Source organism: Bubalus kerabau, chromosome 1 (assembly GCF_029407905.1).
Source record: "Bubalus kerabau isolate K-KA32 ecotype Philippines breed swamp buffalo chromosome 1, PCC_UOA_SB_1v2, whole genome shotgun sequence".
Classification (NCBI taxonomy): domain Eukaryota; kingdom Metazoa; phylum Chordata; class Mammalia; order Artiodactyla; family Bovidae; genus Bubalus; species Bubalus kerabau.
The window spans coordinates 77,029,774-77,056,560 of NC_073624.1; the positions used below are offsets into that span (position 1 = coordinate 77,029,774).

The window sequence follows — 26,787 nt, forward strand, 5'->3', positions numbered from 1 at the left end:
TCAGTTTTCATTCCAATCCCAAAGAGGCAATGCCAAATAATGCTCAAACTACCACACAATTGCACTCATCTCACATGCTAATAAAGTAGTGCTTAAAATTCTCCAAGCCAGGCTTCAGCAATATATGAACCGTGAACTTCCAGATGTTCAAGCTGGTTTTAGAAATGACAGAGGAACCAGAGATCAAATTGCCAACATCCGCTGGATCATGGAAAAAGCAAGAGAGTTCCAGAAAAACATCTATTTCTGCTTTATTGACTATGCCAAAGCCTTTGACTGTGTGGATCACAATAAACTGTGGGAAATTCTGAAAGAGATGGGAATACCAGACCACCTGACCTGCCTCTTGAGAAACCTATATGCAGGTCAGGAAGCAACAGTTAGAACTGGACATGGAACAACAGACTGGTTCCAAATAGGAAAAGGAGTACGTCAAGGCTGTATATTGTCACCTTGCTTATTTGACTTCTATGCAGAGTAATGCTGGGCTGGATGAAGCACAAGCTGGAATCAAGATTGCCGAGAGAAATATCAATAACCTCAGATATGCAGATGACACCACCCTTATGGCAGAAAGTGAAGAGGAACTAAAACGCCTGTTGATGAAAGTGAAAGAGGAGAGTGAAAAAGTTGGCTTAAAGCTCAACATTCAGAAAACTAAGATCATGGCATCTGGTCCCATCACTTCATGGCAAATAGATGGGGAAACAGTGGAAACAGTGCTGACTATTTTTCTGGGCTCCAAAATCACTGCAGGTGGTGATTGCAGCCATGAAATTAAAAGATACTCCTTGGAAGGAAAGTTATGACCAACCTGCTGCTGCTAAGTCATTTCAGTTGTGTCCGACTCTGTGAGACCCCATAGATAGCACACCACCAGGCTCCCCGTCCCTAGACAGCATATTAAAAACAGAGACATTACTTTGCCAACAAAGGTCCATCTAGTCAAGGCTATGGTTTTTCCAGTGGTTATGTATGGATGTGAGAGTTGGACTATAAAAAAATCTGAGCACAGAAGAATTGATGATTTTGAACTGTGGTGTTGGAGAAGACTCTTAAGAGTCCCTTGGACTGCAAGGAGGTCCAACCAGTCCATCCTAAAGGAGATCAGTCCTGGGTGTTCATTGGAAAGACTGATGTTGAAGCTGAAACCCCAATACTTTGGCCACCTGATGCGAAGAGTTGACTCATTTGAAAAGACCCTGATGCTGGGAAAGATTGAGAGCAGGATGAGAAGGGGACGACAGAGGATGAGATGGTTGGATGGCATCACCAACTCGATGGACATGAGTTTGGGTGAACTCCAAGTTTGGGTGAACATGAGTTTGGTGATGGACAGGGAGGCCTGGCGTGCTGCGGTTCATGGGGTCACAAAGAGTCAGACAGGACTGAGCGACTGAACTGAACTGATAGTTGCTGTACATTATATAAGTTACAGGTGTATGATATAGTGATTCATGATTTTTAAAGGTTATACTTTGCTGCTTCTTCATGAAAACACCAACTGGCGGATGACGCCAGTCCTCTGGGAGGACCCGCAGGCTCCGGGGGCCCTGGAATGGGAGGCCGCGGTGGCTTCCAGGGAGGCTTCCGCAGTGGCGTCTGGGGCAGGGGTCCTGGCCGGGGTCGGGGCCCGGTCAGAGGCCGTGGATTTCGTGGAGGCAAGGCCGAGGACAGGAGTGGCTCCCGGTTACCAAGCTGGGCCTCCTGGTCAAGGACATGAAGATGAAGTCCCTGGAGGAGATCTATCTTTTCTCTCTGCCCATCAAGGAGTCTGAGATTATTGACTTTTTCCTGGGCACATCCCTCAAGGATGAGGTTTTGAAGATTATGCCCATGCAAAAGCAGACCCGTGCTGGCCAGTGGACCAGGTTCAAGGCATTTGTTGCTATCCGGGATTATAACAGACATGTCAGCTGGGTATTCTAAGGAAGTAGCCACTGCCATCCATGGGGCCATCATCCTGGCCAAGCTGTCCATTGTCCCCATGCTAAGAGGCTACTGGGGGAACAAGATCGGCAAGACCCACACGGTTCTTTGCAAGGTGACTGGCCGCTGTGGCTCCCTGCTGGTGCTCCTCATCCTTGCCCCCAGAGGCACTGGCATCGTCTCCGCCCCTGTGCCCAAGAAGCTGCTGATGATGGCCGCCATCGATGACTGCTACACTCCTGCCAGGGGCTGCACTGCCACCCTGGCAACTTTGCCAAGGCCACTTTTGATGCCGTTTCCAAGACCTACAGTTATCTCACCCCTGACCTCTGGAAAGAGACAGTGTTCACCAAGTCTCCATATCAGGAATTCACTGACCATCTTGTGAAGACCCACACCAGTGTCTTCATGCAGAGGACCCAGGCCCCAGATGTAGCCACCACATAATTTTATAAAGAGAATAATAAAGTGAATGAAACCAGAAAAAAAAAAATAAAGATTAAACTTCATTTATCAGAGAAGGCAATGGCTACCCACTCCAATACTCTTGCGTGGAGAATCCCATGGACAGAGGAGCCTGGTTGGGTACAATCCATGGGGTCGGGAAGAGTTGGACACAACTGAGTGGCTTCACTTTCACTTTTCACTTTCATGCATTGGAGAAGGAAATAGCAACCCAATCTAGTATTCTTGCCTGGAAAATGCCAGGGACAGAGGAGCCTGGTGGGCTGCCGTCTGTGGGGTCGCACAGAGTCGGACATGACTGACGCGACTTAGCAGCAGCAGCATACTTCATTTATAGTTATAAAATATTCACTGTTTCCCATGCTGTACAATATATCCTTGTAGCTTATTTTATACCTAATACTTTGTACATCTTATTCGCCTGAACATTGCCCTTCTCCTCACAGGTAACCACTTCTTTGTGCTCTGTATATTAATCATCATCAGTCTTGACCTCATCCTTCAGGAGCTTGGCAAACAATTGGTGAGTGCCCTGTAAAATAGTTCCTGGATTTTTGGAGAAGAAAGCATTTTAGACTGCTGACCACCGACTTTCGCCTTCTATGGAGAGACCTACACAAGCTTCAGTGCTGGTGTTGTTTGTCCATTCTTCTAGACAGAACTAGTCCAACTTTTATCTCTTCTCTCTTCTCTGTACTGCTGCACAAATCTTGACAATGTCCAGCTTTTGCCCTCATGTGTGTGTCATCTTCCACTCACAAGACTTCTCTATCAGGGCTAAACTCCACTAGCAGATGAGACTCCCCAAACTCAATCAGCTTCCACTTTCCTTCCTGACTCACGGGCGAACTGGAGGATGCCCTGCCTAACAGGCTCTACCTAGAACTAAAAGCAGTTCATCTATAGCAACAGAGGCAATATGTATTTCTCCTCCAGCATCATTCTTTTCTTTTATCCACAAACTGCTAATGATGCAGATGAATTCTTTTAAATTTCTTACCTTTTTACTTTCAGAATCACATGCTGAATCAACACAATAAATCTATATGAGTAATACAGAAGATCCCCTAGAAATCAGATAGACCTAGCTTAAAAAGGTTCAACTACTCATAGTGACACAATATTTTAAAAATGTTTCTGATTCAGTTTTCTCACCAGTAAAAGGGGATAATACTAATAGCACCTTATTTGCTTAGAGTCAGGAATAAAATCATTTATACAACTTTCGGACCCATTTAGCAAATAGGAATGATTACATGATGATGATGATGGTGATGATGGTAGTGAAAACATTAACGGGGAAAAAAGTCACAAAGCCGCAAGATTTAGGATATCGATGTGTTTATTGAGACTAAATAAACATAACTCCATAATTATTAACATAAATATTACTATTCACCTTATAATTAAGTAGAAATATTTTATAATGCTTCCATAAATAAACCCATATTAGTAAAGTGACATAAATAATAAGACATGTACTTATAACAATAAATTAATTCATAAATATAAAGTATTGATTAGGGAAATGAAGTTATTTAGGGGCTTTTTCTAAAGAGATAGAAAGTAATCTTTTTTGTGGGGAAATAGTTAAATTTCTGTGTATAAAACACTGACTACAATAAAAAGTTATTAATATGCTTGGAAGGTCTAGCTTCTGATCATATGGATACAAGTGACATTGTTCTCATTTTGAAGCTAAGCCAGGGGTTTTTTTAGAATTTACACAGGACTGTGGAGTTTGGCTCTCCCCTTTTCCTTTTGATAAAACCTCGGGGGATCTTATTGTTTAGCAGGTGAGAAAGGTTAGTAACCCATTTTCCAGCCTTGGTCTACTTGAGCACATTCACGTTTCAGGGTTGTAAACAGCAAGTTCAGTTCTCCAATGACTTTAATCTCTCCACTCTCTCCAAGCTGTGAAAATAAGAACACACAAGTATTTCAGCATTTATACCATGTTTTCTAAAGAGAAACAAATTACAAAGAGATGAGATGGTTAGGTTGTTGGAACAGAAACCAAGTTTTAACATTTTATAAAAGATTAGTGATAATACCCTTTTTCAAAATATATGACCTGATCTGAGAGGGCACCTATGGGCATCAGTCTCAGCTGGTTGATGTGTTAAATCACTGCTTAACCAGAGCAAGCAGGTAGAGGCTGTGGGGGGATCTGGGGGACCCAAGCACCACTCACCCCTCCTTGCCCTGCCTCTGAGCCCCATGACTGTCTGTGACCAATCAGTTAGTATAACCACTCAACTCCAATAGTCTTGAATCAAAACTACCACATGTACCAAAACATGTGGACTATTTCTGTTTCCACTTTCTTGACCAAGGTGGGGGAAAACAAGTTTTCACTTTTGTGGGGGAAATATCAAATGCCTCCTATCTAGTTGCTTTAACGGTGAAAGGCCAGATACAGTCTAACACCCTTTCTTTCCTCCTCCTTCCAAGTAGTAGGCAAAAGAGTCTTTTAAACCCCATGGGAGAGGGAACACAAGTCTAAATCCCCTCCTCTGAAACTTGTCTAATCTATTAAATGTGCTCAAGATTATTTCAAAGAAAACAGCAAGCCTAAGTCATCATTGTCCTCTAGACTTCGGTCTTTCTCTTCCTGCTTTTTCCCATCTTTCCACCTTTCGATACTTCCTTTGACATAATGACAAGAGATATCTTTTTTTAATATCTCAAAGACTCCCAAGATGATAAAGAATTCTACTGTCTGTTCTCTGTTCTGCTACAGCCTGCTTTCTGCTTTTCTTCAGTGACAGGGGATTACTATCCCCCCAAGATGCCCTCCCATTTCATAGTGCCGACCAGTGTTTATGCATGCTGAGATTTCTCTGAATAATATTCCTCTCTCACTAGGCTTTCTGGAACTACTGGGTAAAAAAAAAAAAAAAAAAAAAAGCATAACAACTCATCCACATGGCAACTGATTGCCTATGTGTAAGTCAATTCCTTCAAAATGGATTAAGAGCTTTAAAATCTCTGTTTTCCCACACAAATCACCATCAGCTTTTTGTCTCCCACACTCCACTTTTCTAAAGACAACAAAGTAAGCTCATATGAAGAATTTTTCACACCAGAAATGCAAAGTACTTCTTGGCTATGGCATGCTAATATTCAGCCCTCTGTGTCTAGCTAATCATTCTATGACAAGAGAATTTATCTTCACAATGAAAAAAACAAATCCTTCAGTTATCAAAGGAAGACATTGACAATGTTCATTAAATCACATTCAGGAAGAGATACTTTTTATTTAAAAAATCAAGATGGAAAAAAGGGGGAATTGAGGTTATGCTTGTTACTGAAAATTCCATCAACCAGAGCATTCTTGTTTCTGAGGTTTAATTGTACCTGCTTACCAAATCATCACTTTTGCTACTGCTCATGGTAGCTCTGGTTTTTGGATGAGTCACAGCAGCTGAGCTAAGCCTTCCCCTGTTGTTCTTTCCCCCCAAATAGGGCCACCTGACCATATCATTCTCTGTCAAAATATACACTAACCTATATCAGATAGATGCTCATTAGCACATTGTCGAGGGAAGGAATAGACCAGGAAAGAAGGAAAAGGAAAGAGGAAAAAAGAGGGCTTCCAGTGTGGACATTCGTTTCCCTACAATGAATCCATTACTAATAGTAATATTTCTATTCTATTTGATACTGTGTAAAAGAGACTGGGGGGACATTCACTCTCACTTTTAAGTTAAAACCAATAGCTGCTGGGTATTTTAATAGTTAAATATAAGTATCAAACCATTCCAGAAATTCATCCTATGTGAAAGTCCAGCTCTTTTATTATGGCTGTGCTAGGTATATTTCTCCAAGTTTTACATCATCGTGTGAATGACTTCAAAATTCTTTCAAATAAGTTTTACCCAGTTTTCTGGTTTTGAACAAATGCTTCTTCAGACTAAATGAATCAGTAGGTATCTAAAATTTCCCTAAGAGCTAATGAGACTAAGTATAATGTCCAGCACTTCTGGCCTGGATGGGATTCAGAGGTCCTGCAGTCTATTCTGACTCTGACACTGGCCATCCCTAGCACATGGGTGACAACAAGTCAATGACTTAAGTTCCCAGCCAGCTCTAGAATTTGCAAAATTTGGAAACTGACTTATAAACATGTAGACACATCTACGGAGAAGGCAATGGCACCCCACTCCAGTACTCTTGCCTGGAAAATCCCATGGATGGAGGAGCCTGGTAGGCTGCAGTCCATGGGGTCGAGAAGAGTCGGACACGACTGAGCGACACTTTCACTTTTCACTTTCATGCATTGAAGAAGGAAATGGTAACCCACTCCAGTGTTCTTGCCTGGAGAATCCCAGGGACGGCGAGCCTGGTGGGCTGCCGTCTATGGGGTCACACAGAGTTGGACACGACTGAAGTGACTTAGCATAGCATAGCATAGACACATCTATACTTAATGTGCACCTGAATAATCGACCCAATGGCAGGAGAGTCAAGTAAAACATCATGACGTGGGAGAAAAAAGGAAAGAAAGGGAAGAAAAACAATATTTGTCTCTTCTATCAAATGATTTAGTACTAATAGTTGTTAGTAGTACCTTTTTCACTGTGTTCTTCAGATTCTGTACATTTCTCTGGATGTGCTGGTTGTCAGACTCAACATGCTACAAAATGGAAATGAGAGTAACAAGTTTAACATTGTTGTACTGAAGATTTTGAAACTCAGCCTTCCTAACTGAAGTGTGTTACAATTCATCTGGAATTAAAGTTCTTAGCAATTTTGCCCACAATGACCTAGATATCAATAGTGACCTAGATTTTCTGACCTCTTCAATTCCCTGGGACACCAAAATCCAGTCATTTCCCTTACACGGGACCTCACTTCACCTTTGGGCAACCCTACTGAGGTTGAAGTTTGTGGAAAGAGCGGAGTGGTTTATGCAAATCCTGTCGAGAATAAAACCATAACAGCACCTCATCAAAAACATGGGCTCAGAACAAGAAACCTACATAAAATATCTTATGTGAACAGGGCCCTCCTCAATAAATACTAGGCCCCCTTTGCTCAGCCTACTCCACCAAAATATTTTTCTTAGTTTTCAATATTCAGAGGCATCAAACTCACGCACCTCTGATTTTGTCACTTCCATTATCAAAAGGGCAGCAGTCTTCATCCACCCACCCACTGCCGAATATTAAATCTTGTTTCTCCCTTTCTCTCTTTCCCATCCCCTCCCTCCATCAACTTATATTCAGTGAATCCATTTGCACCAATAGGTATTTTTCCTTACAGCTCCCAACACCTTTCTCATCTCACATAGTCTGAATCGCTTTTTCCCAGCAATTCGAAATGAGCCTCCTGTGGTCTTTCAGACCCTGCCCATCACAATCAACTCAATATGTGACTCAATTAAAGCAAAAGCAAACAGGTTGTGATGCCAAATGATTTCTGTAATGGTGTGACGGAGGCACCTCTCACTACCAGCATGGAAGGAGCACTGGGGTGGGAAGGAAGAGGGTTCTACACAGAAGAAAGAGGAAAGGCAGGCACCTGGGAGGATTGGACTTAGGCTGGAGAAGAACTTACACATTGGCTTAGCTTTTTGCTGAGCCTGGAGAAGAAGGGCACCACCTTTTCCATATAGGGGTGGAATTTATCGGATTGGGGGAACAGCACCTCTTCAAGAATAAAGTTCAGCACCTGCTTCAGCACGTAGCAGCGCTTCGTCACCTGCTGGTGAAAGTGAAACAGCAGGGCTCAAATTAGGCGACATTCACAAGACGCAGCCCATCCCCACCACCACTCCAAGTAACCACAAGTGGCATCACGCCTATGGCTTACATGGATTCCGTGGAACAATTTGTTCCCAATGAGACGAACATCTGTGATGTTATCTGCCAAACTAGCCTGGAAGAGAAGAAAAGACTAAGTGCCTGGACATCATAAAGCTAGAAGAAATGTGTGTAAGCAAAGCTGTACTCTGTCCCCTCTTCCCAGAGCAGCACTGTGAAGACTAAAGAAAGGATTCTTTAGTGCATGGGTTTAAAATGATGCTCAGGGGTTGAGGGGAAGGATAAATTAGAAGTTTGGGATTAACATACATACACTACAATGTATAAAATAGACAACTAATAAGAAGTTACTAAATAGTACAGGGAACTATACTCAATATTTTATAATAACCAATAAGGGGAAATAATATATAAAAGAATATGCATATATTATATATACACATATATATGTATATTTATACATATATATAGACCTGAATCAGCATGCTGTACACTGGAAACTAACATGACCCTGTAAACCAACTATACTTCAAAATAAATTAAAAAAATAAGATAGAAAAGTATAATGTACAGCATAGGTAATATAGCCAATATGTTATAATAACTATAAATGGAGAATAATCTTTAAAAATTGTGGATCACTATGCTGTATACCTGGAACTTAAATAATACTGTCAATGAACTATACTTCAGTAAAAAAGAAAGAATGGATTTAAAGCTCCTAGAATAGAGCTCATAACATAGTAAGTGATCAAAAATGTCAATTTCTTTCTCTTCAAAAAATAAAAGAATGCTTAGAGAAGTAAAGGGAACCATAAACAGTCAGATGGGTTACTACATGGCTCCTTTGGGGGTAAAACTGAATGCACATATCCTAATGGGCAAAATGGAAGGTCTTGAGGTAAAGCTTGATCTCCAAAAAGTCTTAAAAGAGACATAGAAAATGATGACAGGTATACCAGCAGCGATTAATGTTCATCTGTTAAAGATCTTAAATGTCCTCTGAAGAAATTTTAAGAACGATTTAGGTTCCAAGTAGATAAGATGCAAAAGAGAAAGACTGAGATGAGTACCTCCTGAGCCAGAGTGAAGGTGTGGTTGAAGATGTAGGGCTCCTGGAAGTCGGACTCGTTGAGCCTACAGTGCGACGTGACGGGTGCAGCCGCTCCTCCCTGGGAGCACAGCACCATGACAAGGAGGCAGCCGGCGGCCAGAGTGTCCCTGAGGGGAGAGCTCACAGGTTTCTGCAGGGCAGCCATCGTGGACAAAGCAAACCTGAGCAATGGGTGACCAGGGAAGAAGAACCTGGTATCAAGAGAACGAGAAACAAAATCAACATCAAGGGAAAAAAGTATCCCGAATAGACCCAGCAAGCCAATCCTACCAAGTTCGATGGAGGACTTACCTGTATCGAGGTTTCTGCTTGTGATAGGAAAGTAGAAGCTGCTGCTTTTATAGCCCCCAGGACACCAAATTGTGTGTGTGAAAAATATGACATCAGCAATTATCTAATTTCCAGTGCTGTCTTCTGAGAACTACCTAACCACCATAGGAGCCCACAGAGCACCACCTCCAAGCCTTCCCACCTTGATACGCCAGCATTTCCCTAAAACGTCACTATTAGGCCCCGGGGCGTGCTTTTACAGACAAATCCCAGAAAGTTTCTAAACCCTACATACTTTTCAAAGAAAATGACTGCTTTGTCTTTGTAGATTCCAGGTTTAGTTTAAAATTTTCTGATCTCCTGTAGTGAGTAAGCATTTTGGTCACGGACTCATTTTCCTAGCAGCTTCATAGATTCTTATCTCTTTAGAGGTGATCAAACAAAAAAGACCTATATCCTTTACTTTAAAATAAGCAGTAATGACAGCTTGGAGACAGTTCCATTTTTTAAAATTTTATGTCCTTTTTTAAAAAATATGCTGAATGCTGAAGAAGACTTAAATTTTAAAAGTAGCAGTATTGGCTAACATAATTTTCCTCCCATTCTATGGCATTAAGTGACCAAACAATTACAGTAGATACAAATATATCTTAAATTTTTCATTAAATCATAATCAATATCAATTTAAACTTGAAAATATTAATGCTGAACAATCTGATCAGTATTTTTCTTAACATGCAAGTATTTTAAGAATACAGTCAAGTAGTTCATTTTACCTGCACTCATTCTAAACAACACACAAGTCCCCCCCCCAAATGTTTCCAAAAACCTTATAACACTTTTTATCATATACATGAAAGTCTAAAGAAGAGAATCTGGCAATTTAATGATTACCGGTGGTTTTTATTAAAATACATTGAACTCTAAATAATACCTAAAACTGAAACCTTCCCAAGGAGGTGGGAACAGGGAACAAGGGCCCTGATCTATTGCTAAGGGAAGGAATGTAAATTCGTGCAGATTAGTTTGATCAGATTTTTCTTTTTGCAACAAGCTTGGATCAGGAGCATCAAAGAAGGCATGTGAATAATTGTAGAAATTTGAGCATTTTGTGAGATTGCACAGGCCTTCGGCAAGGAGCCACAGTGAAGAGTTAAGAGAGCATGAGAACACTGAGTATTTGGGAAGGTAATTAAAAAGGAAGGTTAGGGAGAGTACTTAAAAACCATACCATTATACCCACTGTACAAGTTTGCTTGAGCTAATTCATGAATGCCAGATGAGAAAACTCTTCTTTTCCAATTTCCTACTATATATGATATGACCATTTTTGTCCAAAATGCTATATAATTATATTAGCATTCGAGTTAAGAGTTAAGCTCTTAACTCTATGCATAGTTAAGTTCTCTATATAGAGTTAAACTATATAATGGATTAAATTAGGCTTCTGTTGGTTTGCCTGGGAACCTTACAAACATACATAATTTTGTTCCCAGCAGAAAATAAATTCTGACATTATTGAATTATATGCTCTTGAGGGAAAAGTCTATCCCTCTCTTTCATCTTTGTATCTCCAGCACTTAGAACAGTGCTATACACATAGGAAGGACTTGGTAAGAGCATATTGAATGAATAGATAAATAGATTAAATAATTTACTAAGTGTCTTTGGGAACCTGCATGGAGGTAATTTGGGAATTGCCTTCTTTTGTTGGGGTTTGACCCAGTGCTACTTGCCAGATTCATTAGTGTTCCCGTATAAGGAATAAATAGTTGTGAAACAAAAATAGAATGTCAGAAAATTGCAAACCAGTCTTTAGTAGCAGCAATACATCCATTGTTCATTATGTGGCCCTGATGAACAATCATCTTATTAGTAAGATAGTGTTAATGGAGCCAAGATCTTAGATTTTAGTGAGCTTGACAAGGCCTACCAAGGGGAAAGTCTGCTCTAGGGCTGTAGGTGGATTTCCAAACCATCATACAAGGAGTCTCACAAGTACGTGCTATTAGGAGAGACAGTAGACACATCATAAAACTGCTTCTGTGAAAACAACTATTCATAGAGACATGTGTGTGCTAAATAATTCCAGATTATTAATGTGTCTTCTCTGAAGTTATTTCTTGGTGAATTTTCAAGTCTCTCCCAGAAGCCACACTGGATAAAGGGCAGCCGCAGCATCATGCTCCCTGACCCCAGACAGATAGACTGTACCCGTGGTTGATCTTAGCTACACGCAACGATCTGCCTGGCCTAATGCAGATCAGCCAGGGGTAACCAGAGTGTGAGTGAAAGATTAATAAAGAGAACCGTTTCTAGTCTCCAGCCAGAGGCAGGCTTTGTGTCTCATTCAAACACCATCCCAGCACCTAGTGAAGGAGGAAACAGACAGAACAGCCTCCATCTTGGGCTGGACAGTGGACTTTGAGCTCTATGCCCAGTATCTGTGGAAACGACATACCAACTGGAAAACCAGGCCCCCTGGATGGAAGAGCCCCAGGGCTCGTACCTAGACTCTCTGTTGCCTAAAAGAATACCCTAATTATCTGTGTAACCAAATAGAATCATAAATTCTATTATGCTTATTGGGGTATGACCACAGGCCTATTGATAATTGTCCACTGTTAACTACCTAGGCTTAAGGCATATGAATCAGGGGTTAACTTTGATTGTATCTTTCTTTTCCTTTGTTCAGACTAGTTTCAGGGAATTTGGGGAGGTGGGTTTGGGCACGTAAACTTAGGGTATATAAGATTTTCAGAAAAACTGGTCCAGGTCCTTGGCTAAGAGGAGACTCTGCCTTGGGCCCGCCGGTGTAATAAACTGCACTCCACTATCTGCATTGTCCTGAGTGAGTTTGTTTCCCAGAACGTGTGGCTACAACATTTGATGGGCCGGGAAACTCCTCACTTTGAGGAGACAAGTCCCATTTGGGACTACTCCGAGGCCTTGCGGTTCGAATCTTCTAGAGGGGGGAAGGTGCCTCGCCCTTCTGGAAGGATTTTGCTTCTCAATGCCTGGACCTTTCATGTTAGCAAGAGGTGGACGGCAGCAGGGGAACTGAGTACTCAGGTGAGGAGGAAACCACCCGGTAGGGTGGGAGAGGGGGCCTGATCAGCCCCCTGGGAGGGATTAGAAGGGGCACAGACCCACAGGAGCCTGGAATAGGCAGGTGGCAACGATTGCTTGGTGCACAGGTTGACGAGCGTGTTAGAGCTCAGGAAGGAAATTTGTGAAGGTCATTTAAGAGGTAGTGTCCACGCCGTCTTGGGGAAAATTATTACCAAGCAATTGCCAGGGGATTTTTAGGAAAAGAAACTTGGTTTTTGTGTGCTCGTATTCTGCCCTCCCCAAGGAGGTGTCCCATCTGCTATGAAATTCTTGACCCCTTCGGAATTGTCAGGCTAGAAGGAGGGGGATACATAAGTGAGTACGAATTGGCTTTTCCGGAGACGGCCTGGGACATGGGATATTTAACCCATCTGTATTTTCATCCGCACCTGATCAAGCCCACCAAGGCAGAATGAACTTTAAAAGTTAAAGGAGAAACAGTCTTGGACCACGTGGTGTTCTGGTTTGGCAGTGCTGACCGGCAGGTGAAGACATGCCAATCCCCCTTCTCCCTCTGGGATCTGGCCAGGTAAGACTCTTCTCACCCCAATTAGGAAGGAGGCAGAATGGCAATTCAAGTGTCATTGAGTGGCAAATATCAGAAGTACATAGGGTACTGAGAACTTTGTAGACAGAACGAAAAGGAAAAGTAGAAGAAGGTCCGAGAAGGTAAGCAAGATGGGGGGAAGTGAATCTAAGTCAGCTTTATTGGAGTGCATGATTAAAAATTTAAAGAAGGGATTAGGAGGAGACTATGGGGTGAAGATGAAGCCTAACCTCCTCCACATACTCTGTGAGGTCGAATGGTGCCCTATGGGAGTAGGATGGCCACCAGAGAACACCATGAACTTAAAAATAGTGGAACCAGTCTATACAGTAGTCACAGGAGAGCCAGGACACCTGAATCAATATCCATATATTGACTCATGGCTAGGGTTAGCTCAAGACCCTCCTCCTTGGACAAGGTTCTGTATCCAGAAGGGAAAGGGAAAAATATTAATGGCACAAACATTGACTGATGATAAAAAAGGAAATTCTACAGGATTTGGATGGGGATGACCTGACCCCTCCCCATACTGGATAATGACGCGCTTGCCTCCCAGTGCTCCACCAGGACCAGAGGCCGCCTTAATGCCCCATCCAGGGCCAGGTGAAGTTCCTGCAGCAGCCACTGCTCTTCCACCAGCTCTCCCAGAGTTCGTAGAGCCGCCGTTTCGGCAGGCTCCAATCCCAGCAGTGGAGACCTCTGGTCAATGCCCCCAGAATTCCACCTCAGCTGGACCTCCTAGATTGTATCCATCTCTCCCGGTGAGTACTGATGGGAAGGGGGAAGAAAACACAGCAATTAGACAGAGGCTGCACTCTGCCAAGGAACAGGGGGAAAGAACCCCGCTACAGATGCCCCTCAGAGAGCTACAACAGCCTTCGGTTCAGGACGCATGGGGCACTACCATCAGCCCCCTGTAGCCTAGTATTACCAGCCATTTTCCTCTACCAATATATTAAACTGGCAGAGACATGCTCCACCAAACTCGGGGGAGCCACAAGCCATGATTAGGCTAATGGAGACTATTTTTCGAACCCACCGCCCTACATAGAATGACATAACCCAACTACTAGTCTCCCTTTTCAGCACTGAGGAAAGACACAGGATCCTGAGGCCAGAAAATGGTTAAGAGAAATGGCACCTGAGGGTACTGCAAACCCACAGCAGTGGGCAAAACTAGCCACCCCCGATAAGAGGCCCAATGGGGACTGTAACACAGAGGAAGGGAGGGGCCACCTGGAGAGATATCAGGTGACTATTTTACAAGGTCTCAAGAGGGGGGCCCGAAAAGCTATGAGTATTGCAAAACCCTCCCAAGTGATTCAAAGGGAAAGTGAATCACCCTCTGAGTTCTGTGAAAGACTGTGCGAAGCCTATAGACTTATAAGCCAATAGACCCAGCCAGAGGCTGCTGGGTCTCAGATGGTGATAAATGCAGCCTTTGTATCTCTAGCCTACTCTGAAAATGTCAGGTGTGGGGACACCAAGTGACTCATGAATTTTTATACATCCCTGAATGCCCAGTACCTGTTAGGAAGAGACTTGCTGTCTAAATTGGGGGCACAAGTGACCTTTCCCCCCAAGAAAGACCCACTGTTCGAGTGGGCTCAACCACCTAATTACTCTTCCTCTCAGTAACCCCTCAAGATGAATGGAGGTTGCACAGTCTCCCGGCAAGGAAACCGGAGGGGCTAAACAGTCAAGAGAGAGTGTTAACTCAACAATTCCCTGAGGCCTGGGCGGAAGACAACCCACCCCCCTGTCCCCCAGGCTTGCAAAACAAGTCCCACTAGTAATAGAACTCAAACCCGGTACAATTACATCAGCACCCGCCTTGGGCCTGGCAGGCCTTGCTAAGCCGTTTACTCTTTACGTGACTGAAAAGGACAGGGTGGCTATGGGAGTGTTGTCCCAGACTATGGGGACATGGGACAGACTGGTGACTTATCTCTAATCAGCTGGACAGTGTTGCCACTGGGTGACTGGGATGCTTACGGGCAGTTGCTGCAGTTGCCTTACTGGTCTGGGAGGCAACCAAGCTTACTTTGGGCCAAGATTTGTTCATAAAAGTCCCGCATGAGGTCAACATTCTCCTGCGAGGGGACCTCCATAAATGGCTGTTAACATCCCGGATTGCTCAATACCAGGGACTGTTAGGTGAGAACCCCCATGTTACTACTGAGACTTGTCAGGCCCTGAATCTGGTCACTCTCTTTCTTGTGGGAGAAGGTGGGCCCTCACATGATTGCAAGGAAATATGCCAGCAGACCTGACTTGAGAGACCAGCCAATCCCGGACCCAGATTGGGTCCTGTACACCAAGGGCACCAGCCTGGTGAAACAAGGACAATGACTGTCGGGATATGCAGTAGTCATGGAAGAAACCATCGTTGAGGCTAGCTCTCTGCCATCACACTGGTCCGCTCAACTGACCGAACGATATGCTCTAATCCAGGCCCTCTAGCTGTCAAAAGGACAAATCTCAGAACTGCACTGCCTGCTCACAGGTCAATGCTGCCTCTGGCACAGACGGAAACCTCCAGGGATTCAGGTAAAACGCTCGCTGCCCTTTGAACACCTGGAAGTGGACTTCACTGAAATGAAACCTCACTGACACTACCATTACCTGCTGGTCATAGTATGTACATTCTCGGGATGGGTGGAAGCTTTTCCTACCCGGACTGAAAGAGCATCAAAAGTAGCCCAGTGCCTGCTTAGGGAGATAGTTCCCAGGTTTGTATTTCCTACCAGCATTGGATCGGACAACAGCCTGACTTTCATAGCTGATTTAGTATAACAAGTAAGCAAAACTTTAAACATCAAGTGGAAATTACATACAGCATATAGGCCCCAGAGTTCTGGGATGGTGGAAGGAACCAACCAGACACTTAAAGAGACACTCTCCAAGTGGATCTTAGAGACTGACTGTTCCTGGGTGGACTTGTTTCCGACGGCTCTGCTCAGACTCAGGATGACCCCACAGTCCCATGGCTCTTCTCCATACAAAATTGTGTATGGGAGGCCCCCTCCTGTAATAAAACAGGTGTCAACAAATTTGCCTCAGGTAAGGGGCCTTAGAAAGCATCACTATGAACAAAGCTAGTGGAGGTGATGGAATTCCAGTTGAACTGTTTCAAATCCTGAAAGATGATGCTGTGAAAGTGCTGCACTCAATATGCCAGCAAATTTGGAAAACCCAGCAGTGGCCACAGGACTGGAAAAGGTCAGTTTGCATTCTGATCCCAAAGAAAGACAATGCCAAAGAATGCTCAAACTATTGCACAATTGCGCTCATCTCACATGCTAGTAAAGTAATGCTCAAAATTCTCAAAGCAAGGCTTCAGCAATACGTGAACCGTGCGTGAACTTCTGATGTTCAAGCTGGTTTTCGAAAAGACAGAGGAACCAGAGATCAAATTGCCAACATCCGCTGGATCATGGAAAAAGCAAGAGAGTTCCAGAAAAACATCTATTTCTGCTTTATTGACTATGCCAAAGCCTTTGACTGTGTGGATCACAATAAACTGTGGGAAATTCTGAAAGAGATGGGAATACCAGACCACCTGACCTGCCTCTTGAGAAACCTATATGCAGGTCAGGAAGCAACAGTTAGAACTGGACATGGAACAACAGACTGGTTCCAAATAGGAAAAGGAGTAAGTCAAGGCTGTATATTGTCTCCTTGCTTATTTAACTTCTATGCAGAGTACATCATGAGAAATGCTGGACTAGAAGAAACACAAGCTGGAATCAAGATGGCAGGGAGAAATATCAATAACCTCAGATATGCAGATGACACCACCCTTATGGTAGAAAGTGAAGAGGAACTCAAAAGCCTCTTGATGAAAGTGAAAGAGGAGAGTGAAAAAGTTGGCTTAAAGCTCAACATTCAGAAAATGAAGATCATGGCATCTGGTCCTACCACTTCATGGGAAATAGATGGGGAAACAGTGGAAACAGTGTCAGACTTTATTTTTTGGGGCTCCAAAATCACTGCAGATGGTGACTGCAGCCATGAAATTAAAAGATGCTTACTCCTTGGAAGGAAAGTTATGACCAACCTAGATAGTATATTCAAAAGCAGAGACATTACTTTGCCAACAAAGGTTCGTCTAGTCAAGGCTATGGTTTTTCCTGTGGTCATGTATGGATGTGAGAGTTGGACTGTGAAGAAGGCTGAGCGCCGAAGAATTGATGCTTTTGAACTGTGGTGTTGGAGAAGACTCTTGCGAGTCCCTTGGACTGCAAGGAGATCCAACCAGTTCATTCTGAAGGAGATCAGCCCTGGGATTTCTTTGGAAGGAATGATGCTAAAGCTGAAACTCCAGTACTTTGGCCACCTCATGCGAAGAGTTGACTCATTGGAAAAGACTCTGATGCTGGGAGGGATTGGGGGCAGGAGGAGAAGGGGACGACAGAGGATGAGATGGCTGGATGGCATCACTGACTCGAAGGACTGAGTCTGAGTGAACTCTGGGAGTTGGTGATGGACAGGGGGGCCTGGCATGCTGCGATTCATGGGGTCTCAAAGAGTCAGACACGACTGAGCAACTGAACTTAACTGAACTGAACTACCTAGGCTTAAGGCATATGAATCAGGGGTTAACTTTTATTGTATCTTCCTTTTCCTTTGTTCAGACTAGTTTCATGGAATTTGGGGAGGTGGGTTTGGGCATGTAAACTTAGGGTATATAAGGTTTTCAGAAAAACTGGTCCAGGTCCTTGGCTAAGAGGAGACTCTGCCTTGGGCCCGCCGGTGTAATGAACTGCACTCCACTATCTGCATTGTCCTTCTGAGTGAGTTTTTTTTCCCAGAATGCATGGCTACAACACTAGAACAGTGCCAGACACATGGCAGGTGATGAATGATGAATATTCACTGATGCACGATTATACTCCTTCCTGACTCATTGGCCAATGCTTAGAAATCCACAGTCCATTCCTTTAAAGTACACATCTCTCTAGAAGCAGGACTTTAGGTAGCTCAGGTAAGAAGTTTTGTATTCATCATACTCCTCAGTACAACATACATGAGTGTTGTTCCATATGAGGTTCCTTCTGTGTGTGTATGTTTGTGTGTGTGTGTGTGTGTGTGAGCTCCTACCCTCACTGTTCTCCTTCCCTCTGCACCCATCAACCACCACCACCCCTAAGCCTGCTATAAACAGCTGCTCTCATGTATTTGGCGTACATTTGTAAATATATTTTCATCCTTGTAAACTGCTGTTTAGTGGGGGTGCCATTTTTATTTTATAGAAATGGTTCTCTTTCTTAACCTTTCACTCACACTGTGTTCTTGCAATCTGTGTTGCTGTGTGTAGGTCCTGTTCCTAACATGACATTCTATCTTGTGTCTCCACGTTTTATTATTGGTTCCCATGTTTTATGACTTATTACTTGTAAACCACCTCTGCTTCACTGCTCTGCAGACATCACAGCACTAAGCAACCTCATTTCATCCACGTCATTTTAATGGTAATTTTGGAGAGTATTTTTGAAATAGTTACCCAGGAATAGGTCTACTGGGCCATAGACATAACTTCATTTACTAGACACAGCAGAGTCAATATTTATTCTCTCATATCAGTGAAGTAATATTTCTGTTTTCTAAGATACACACACACACATGACATCATTCAGGTTTTTTTAGAGGTTTAAAATGGCATCTCATTGTTAAAATGAGCATTTTTCATATGTTTGCAGCCGCTATGTCTTTTTTTATAAATCGATTGTTTACATCAATTGCCCATTTTTTTAATGGGCTTTGGTCTCTCATTGTTATTGTTAGTGATAATTTGTGAATGTACCCTATATATTTTATGTATTATTTTCTTTTGGGTTGTAGGCATAACAAACTCTTCTCCCAATTTGTGTCCTGCCTATTAACTTTGTCTACTTCTCCTTTGTTGAACAGAAAATGTGATTTGGATGTCATCTTAAATTTCTTTTTGTCATTGTATGATTTGTACTTGCCAAGGTTTTGTGTAAAAAGTCTCCCTTCATCCTTAGGTCACAAAGATAATTCTCTGTCTTTTCTTGTATTTACCCTATAATTTTGCCTTTCACAATCAGGCTTTTAATGCCTTTTGTATATGATGGAAAGTAGGGAATCAGTTTTATTTTTTCCACTTAATGAGACAGTTTTCCCAACACAGTTACTAAAACAGTGAATCCTTTATCCTATGTGAATTTCTCATTAATAAACAGTTATCTTTGAGCTCTCTGCTTTTTTCCCATTGATTTATTTGGTTTTCTCTTTTTGTTTTTGAGCCAGTTCCATATTTTTTATTACTGAGTCTTTATATCTAGACGTCTACCCTCTTTTCTCTACTTTTTCAAGGCTGGCTTAGCTATTCATGAACTTTTGGCATATATTTTACATAAATTTTATAACAGACTTGTCAAGTTCCTGGAAAAATGCTGCAGAAACTTTAGAATATTGTTTAAGTTAAAGACTAATTCAGAGAGAATTAGCATCTTTAGAATATGAATTCATCGCATTCCAGAGCATTTACCATCTCTCGGCTACATAAATAAGATCTTTTTTTATACCCTTTGATAGTGTTTCCAAATTGTCTCCCTGAGATCTGGTTATATTTTTAATTCCCAGCTACATCACAGTAGAAGATATTAAGCTGTTATTAATCACTTTCCCTTGGTGGTGAATGAGTACCAACTTGGCTTGGAGACAGAGATTATGGGATGCTCATTTCCTAAAAACAAAATGAGTGTGCGGTTTTCTTCAAGGTCAGTAGAGAGGAGAGCTAGAGGTATCCAGCAAAGAACAAGCTAGAGACTAGCTGCTGCTGCTGCTAAGTCACTTCAGTCGTGTCCGACTCTGTGCAACCCCATAGATGGCAGCCCACCAGGCTCCGCCATCCCTGGGAGACTAGCTAGGGTTCCTAAACATGAACTTTCTCTGCTTTTCAGTTCTGTTCGAAGATATAGCCCTGTCAGCACCCAGGACAACTTCCTACCGTGTCCACCCTCCTTCTTAACACTTTGCCCACAAAGACACTTGTCAACCATAGGCACCTTTCTCTCCTTCCTGAGGACTAAACCATGTAAGTCTGTACTTTACCTCATCTTAAAGGGAACTTACCCACGGGGATGTCATAATATAAATGAGTACAGTTTCCTCTCTAGTAATACCAAGTACTCAAACTGATTTAAATGATAAAAGAAAGTAATGTTTATGCAATTTCTCACTACTCCAGGGCATAAACACAGAATTTGGCATTGTCTTCTTAATGTCTGTCCTTTACTAGCATAGATTTTTTTAAATCTGTAGATCCATCCCAGTCTCTCTTTTCATTGATTATTTTAGCTAGTAAATCTCTATTAAAAAATCCTAATTCACACTTGCTTATACCACCAGATATTCAAAGTCATTGCTAATTACCTATTATCAGTGAATCTTTTATCCCAAATCTCTAATCAATTTTAGGATTGTCAGTTTTTCTCACAATCTTTTGCTCAGGTTAAATTGTATTTTAAAATGTTGCTTTAAAAATTCATATTGAAAATTCTGTGTATCTTAGTGCAGTTTTACCAAACTTTCTTAGTCTCTGATGGGAAAATTGTGGGCCAAGTAAACTAGACCTTTCCTAGATTTTTTTGACCCTGTTGAACTTGTTAAAATACAACTGATAAAATACAGTTCCAATTCTGAGGTAATTTGGTTTTAAAATATCACAAATGTCAGTCCTGAGAAAATGCCCCCTTTCCCTTTTCTTTGTCACTGTCCTAACTCAAAGGCTGTTTGTGCTATAAATAGGGTGAAGCATTACCAATTTAGGTTAGTTGGACAAGATTTCATTCTAAATCAGTGGCAAGTCTGAAATGCATTATGTTTTAAGAGAAGTGCCATTTTGTTATTACTTCCAAATTCTTAACAACCAGGCAAACTAAGCTAATCTATTTCAGTCTCTTTAACAAATATCTGTTTTGTTTCTATTAGAATATAGTACCAAGTCAGGATTCTTGAACCCATGTTTAATACCTTTTAAAAATACAGTAATAGTTAACATAGTAATTTGGTTTAGTAGCCTTAGGATTTATTTGAAGTGGGAGGAAGTACTTTTGAGAGGAAACATAAGAAGTAACTAAATACTGACCAGAGAACTAGAATTGAAATTGACCTCATGTTAGTTCATGAACGCAGCTTTAGAGAAATTAGAAATACCTACAGGCCCTTCAGTGAGTAGGGAGGGAATTATATATAAGAACCAGATGGAAATAGTATTGTAATACTTAAAAGGCTAGAAGAGAGGGGAGTTAACAATAAGTAACAAACAAGTGGAAACATACAGTTGAATGGGTCAAAGAGGAAATATCTGAGTGAGGCTTACCAGGAAGTAGAGCAGTGACAGTAATATGTGCTGGATGAGAAAAGGGGAATCTGCTTTATTTATTCACTTATTCATTTGCCCATTGTAATATCAGCTCCATAAGAGCACAGGTTCTCTGTGGCACTGTGCTTAGAACATAATTTTCTATGTGTATGTTCCAGTAATGAAAGTTTTAACATCACTATTCCTCAGAATCAGTGACACCTTTTCAGCAGTGACCCTGTCCACATTTTTCTCTAATTCAGACAATAATTTCCAGGGCTGTTTCTGTTCAGTTCTATACTTCTCAAGAAGGGTTGACCTTCACTCTCTATTCAGGTTTCTCTTCTTAGGTTATGGACAAAGCCAAAGCCATACTTGTTGATTTCTAGAGCTCATCCTACACATCCAACACCTAGTCTCTTTTCAAACATACTCTCTCCAAGCATGATAATTCCTACTTCTTTATCTTCAGAACTCAGTGTAATAGTGACAGCTGAATATCTGCCATGTGCCTAGTACTGTCTTGGGCTTTGGGGGATGCAAAATGACTAAGACATGGCCCTGACCTCAAGAAGCTTATTAACACAATCGATTTTATAACATTTTTAATTCAAGTGCTATGTCCCAGGCACTGGACGGACACTAGGGGTGCACAAACGAATAAGGTGAATGTATTGCTTTCAGAGCACTCAGAGTATAATGCAGATGGTGATTACTCAAAGAGAAAAATAATATTCTATGTAGTATTAACCTACAAGTTAACATTAAAGGAATAAAACATGTTATAATGGAATTATAATCATTCCAGTAGAGGTGTCTGATTAAAAACTGATACTGGAAACTCATTCAAGACTGCAAGATGTTGAATCTGAGTAAAACAGTTAATATTATTAATTTTGCAATCAGTTTAAAGAATGGAAGAGGGTTTCCTAAGGAGAAGAAATGAGAGGGAAAACAAACCCTGGAGATGGGGCTGATAGAACTGAAATGACTGGTTAGATTAGAATGGAATGGTTTGGTTAGATTAGATTAGAATTCTAATTAGATTAGAATTAATTAATAGATTAGGATGAAATGGTGGCAAAGGTGAGGTGGGGGTATGTAGGGTAACAGCAGCTTTGAATACCAGCCAGAACAGTCTGGACTTGAGACAGTGGGCAATAGAAAGCCATTACAGATCCCTGGGTGGGGAAGATCTCCTAAAGGAAGGCACAGCAACCCACTCCAGTATTCTCGCCTGGAGAATCCCATGGACTGAGGAGCCTGACAGGCTACAGTCCATGGCATCTCAAAGAGTTGTACATGACTGAAGTGACTTAGCATGTACAGACAGCTGTGCATGGAAGGGACTTGTATAAAGCAATAACCTAAAAAGATAGCCTGAGAGTTATCGGAGCATGAATCCAAGAGGCAGAAACTGGCATCAAGGAGACGAGCTAGGAGACGGCGACAGCAACAGCTGGGGTACTGGTGCCATAAGAAACAGTGAAGACAGGGACTCCCTGGCAGGCCAGTGGTTAGGACTCCAAGCTTCCACTGCAGGGGGCGTGGGTTCTATCCCTGGTCAGGGAGCTAAGATCCCACATATCCTGTGGCATGCCCCCAAAATATATAAATAAAATTGTTAAATGTTAAATAAATAAAATTTTAAAACTTTTCAAAAACACAAAATAAGCAAACAATGAAGAGAATGGTCAGAATCCAAATATACTTGAGCCACCAATGGGTAAGATTTAGAGTTAATGCTAGTTTGAGTTTGTGAAAAAAAAATATTTAATATTTTCAGACAATTCGGTATAAAGAAAAAAAAATGTCAGCTACTTAAAGTGTTTTAGGAACGAGTGATCTGTGAGGCATAGTCCCATAGAGTGCTGGTGATCAGCCTGAATGGTCTGCCTAACAGTTGGCATATCCAGAGTGTAGAGGTGCCATATGTTGGGGGAGGGGGGCCCTGAGAAGCTGTAGCCACTTCGGAGAAAGAGATGAGTGAAATAGGAAACGGTGACTCTGAGGGAAACTTAGGCCAAATTTAGAAGCTTTGGAAGGAATCACTAGACTGATGCCATTGATTGTCTCTCAGCAGCCCAAAGGCTTCTAACCAACTTTCTCCTTTTAGTTGTTTCATGAGCCCTACAGATTCCGTTCTATTCTCAGGGATTACTCCTCCTCTACTCCAGCTGAAATGACTGGGGTAGGGGGGCAGAAGTGGATGGGGTGATGGGATGGGTAACTAATTGGAATTGAAATGAAACATGGCTTCCCCTGTGGAATGGGGTGCAGTCGGGGGAAAGGATAAGAAAGGCATGCTGGGGGCACAGAGCTTATATGTTTTGGAGAGAGGGGTAAAAGGGAATTGTTCGCTCCTGGATTTTGTCCTCATAGAATTGACCTTCTCACCTAGGAGAGATCCACTAAGTGAAAACTACTAGAAAACAAACATTCTAGTTGCTTTGACAGCTTCTCAACAGAGCCTGAGAAGGAGCGTGAACTGAGTAAGACCAAAACCCTTCTACTCAGACACTCAGACATCTGGAGGAAACCGAGTAATGAAAACTGACATCTTCAGCTTCAGTGTAGACTGTCCTCATCTCCACACATTCTCAACAGAGGGAAGCACGGAGGAGAGTTATTTATACTGAATTTGACCCCAACACAGGAATTTATCCAAAAACATCAAGAATGGGACAAGAGACGTTCTTGCTTGAGGAAGATATTTGGCATGACCTTTTACACTCTCTTTCATACAGACACCCCTTGCAGTTCACTGTTGGGCTCTTCTCCCCATACCCAATCCTCCAGCCCCACCCAGAAGCTCCCTTTTCGGGCTCCCTAAGAATTGAATTAAAATTCTTTAACCTGGCTTCCTCTTGGTCTCTGAATCTGATTTTTCCTCCTAACCACTAAGACATTTTCAGGCTGTTCTCAGCCAACCATGAAAATACGCCCCTGTTGGACTTTCAGAAACTCTGCCAGATCCTGAGACTGAGAAAAAAAGAAAGGACATTTGATGATGTCAGTATAGTTTCTGTTGGAAGGAAAAGAGGCGGTTTATCTGTGGACAGCATGACTGAGTCACACGTTCTAGTCTTTCTTTCCTTTTCCTCATTAATAATGAGGTCAATTGTTTGCATTTCTCAAAAATTATTATCTTCAGTTAGAGTTGATTTGAAGCAAAATTGTGGAATAAAACAAGGGTGCTTTGGACCCTTCATCTCTTCCTTTCCACATCATTTCATTCACCATCTCTCTAGCTCCAACTTCTTCCCCAGACTCTTTTATATCACACTAAGTCATAAATCATAAAACTAGTATCAACCATAATTTTCAGCTGCTGCCTATGTTTTATCTCATTTGCTCTTCATAATAACCTCTCAAATTATGTTATTCCAAATTCTGCAGAGAAGAAATACGAGGATCAGAAAGCGAAATAACTTTCTCCAAATCACACAGCTACACAATGACAACTTTGGGGCTAAGTTTTTTCCCCTCCCCATGCTATCTCAGAGTGAGATGTCAAGCTAAATGCATCTCCAATGATAGGATTTCAGGTATTAGTGATCCAGGCAAAGCAAAGATTTGGTTAGCAAAGAAAGTTTCCTGGAATCCATGAATCTATACCACTTTCTCTTCCACTAAGTCACACGGTACCTTGTGTTCATTCCTATCGTGGCACATGTGAATTTGAATGTAAACTACCTATTTCTCTATCTCCCCAACTACATGGTTGATTCCACCAGAGCAGGGAGCATGGACAGGTCAGTTTTTATTTGCTTCTCCCTGTAATTCCATTAAATACTGTGGTCTGTCTGAGTCTGTCTGTCTGTCTCTCTCTCACATACACGCACATATTCTCCAACACTTTATAGGGATGGCCTGGAGTAAAATGAAAAGAACAAGAAGTGAGGTGATGGCTATTCTACATAACATCCAACAAATGACATGATTACTCAAACTGAACCAAGAGAGTATTTTTAATAGGAAGTCTCCCTCTACATTAGGTGCAGAGATTGAGAGAGAATGACAAGGAAATAGAAGAGTGGGATGGATATAGAAAGGAGATAAGGAACAAACCATCCCCTTCCTTATTTTGTGAAGGATAAAGTCTGCACCTATGTGATCCCAGCCTCTCTGTGGTTCATTCTCTGAGCTAAGATCAGACCTGGAATTTCACTCAAAGAAGTCTTCTCAAAAAGGATGCTGTCTTCATGTATCACAAAAGTTATCCAGTTCTTACCACCATGTGCAGACACATATGCCCCCAGAGTGACCCAACTCCAAAGACTGCCCAGGTTCACAGCTTTCCCACTCTCTGCACGGTTACCAGGCCATCCTGAGGGCACTCTAGATAAAAAACTGAAGCTGTGGGTAATTGTTCGTCAAATCCATTTCACCTGCCTTCACTACTCAAGTTCAAGACTTGCATGTCCTCCAAGTGTCTTGTAGCCTAAACAATATTTGCCCAAGTGGTTTTCCAGGAACGTGGAATCAGCTGTGTCTAGTCGGAACTGAACTGGTTGAGACTACTTAGGACCATGGACTCTCCAACTGGACATGCATGAGGATCCACTCATGATCATTTGACCTCAGAAAGGCCAAAAACTCCATCCTCAGATGGTGCTAAGCACCTCTACATTTGAACGTGCAGAGGCCTGGAGCTTAATTACACCTGCCCAGAACCACAACCACTGCACCTTTTTTCAATCACCTTTCCCCAGGCTTCCCATGCCTCAGACCACTCTGCAGCTTCATTCCTCATCCCATAAATACCCTGAGCCCCTCGCTTGCAGGGAGGGGGATCTGATACTTGTTCTCCCATCTCCTCTCTTGACTGCCTTGGGAATAAACCCTGCCTTTGCTCCAAACCCTGGCACCTCAGGATTTTGTCTTGCTGCGCTCAGGCAAACAAACCTGGCTGGGTAACAAACCCACAAAGGCAGCCGCAACTCACTTTCTTCACTAGACCTGTTCTCTTCCACCTTATGTTGAACCCAGACTGTGCAGGGTGCCCAGCGTTTCCGCCATGGAGGCACAGCCTCAGCAGAAACACGCCATGCCCCGGACCTTACCTCCTGTCCCAAACCTTATCAAAAATTGTTTCCACTATCCATTGTGGCAGCAGGTAATTATTTGAAACAATTTGTCGTTATTGTTGTTGTTGTTGTTTAGTCACTAAGTTGTGTCTGAGTCTTCTTGACTCTGTGAACTGTAGCCCACTGGGTTGTTCTGTCCATGGGATCTCCCAGGCAAGAAT

The 26,787-nt window shown here is 42.3% G+C and overlaps 1 protein-coding gene and 1 pseudogene across 2 annotated transcripts; one reads left to right on the plus strand and one right to left on the minus strand.

The window, feature by feature from the left end:
* Nucleotides 1-1,504: 1,504 nt before the first annotated feature.
* LOC129649299 (40S ribosomal protein S2-like) lies at nucleotides 1,505-2,403 on the plus strand (annotated as a pseudogene).
* A 1,350-nt stretch (nucleotides 2,404-3,753) lies between these two features.
* IL22 (interleukin 22) lies at nucleotides 3,754-9,421 on the minus strand. 2 transcript variants are annotated; one of them, XM_055566306.1, is made up of 5 exons: nucleotides 9,236-9,421; nucleotides 8,212-8,277; nucleotides 7,957-8,100; nucleotides 6,968-7,033; nucleotides 3,754-4,308 (listed from the first exon to the last, which is right to left on the minus strand). In XM_055566306.1, the coding sequence occupies exons 1-5, from the start codon at nucleotides 9,419-9,421 to the stop codon at nucleotides 4,201-4,203; spliced, it is 570 nt and encodes a 189-aa protein (XP_055422281.1). In that variant the 3' UTR covers nucleotides 3,754-4,200. The 2 variants fall into 2 exon arrangements, with proteins under 2 accessions (XP_055422281.1, XP_055422280.1); XM_055566305.1 differs by having other exon boundaries at nucleotides 7,957-8,103.
* Between the last annotated feature and the right edge of the window lie 17,366 nt (nucleotides 9,422-26,787).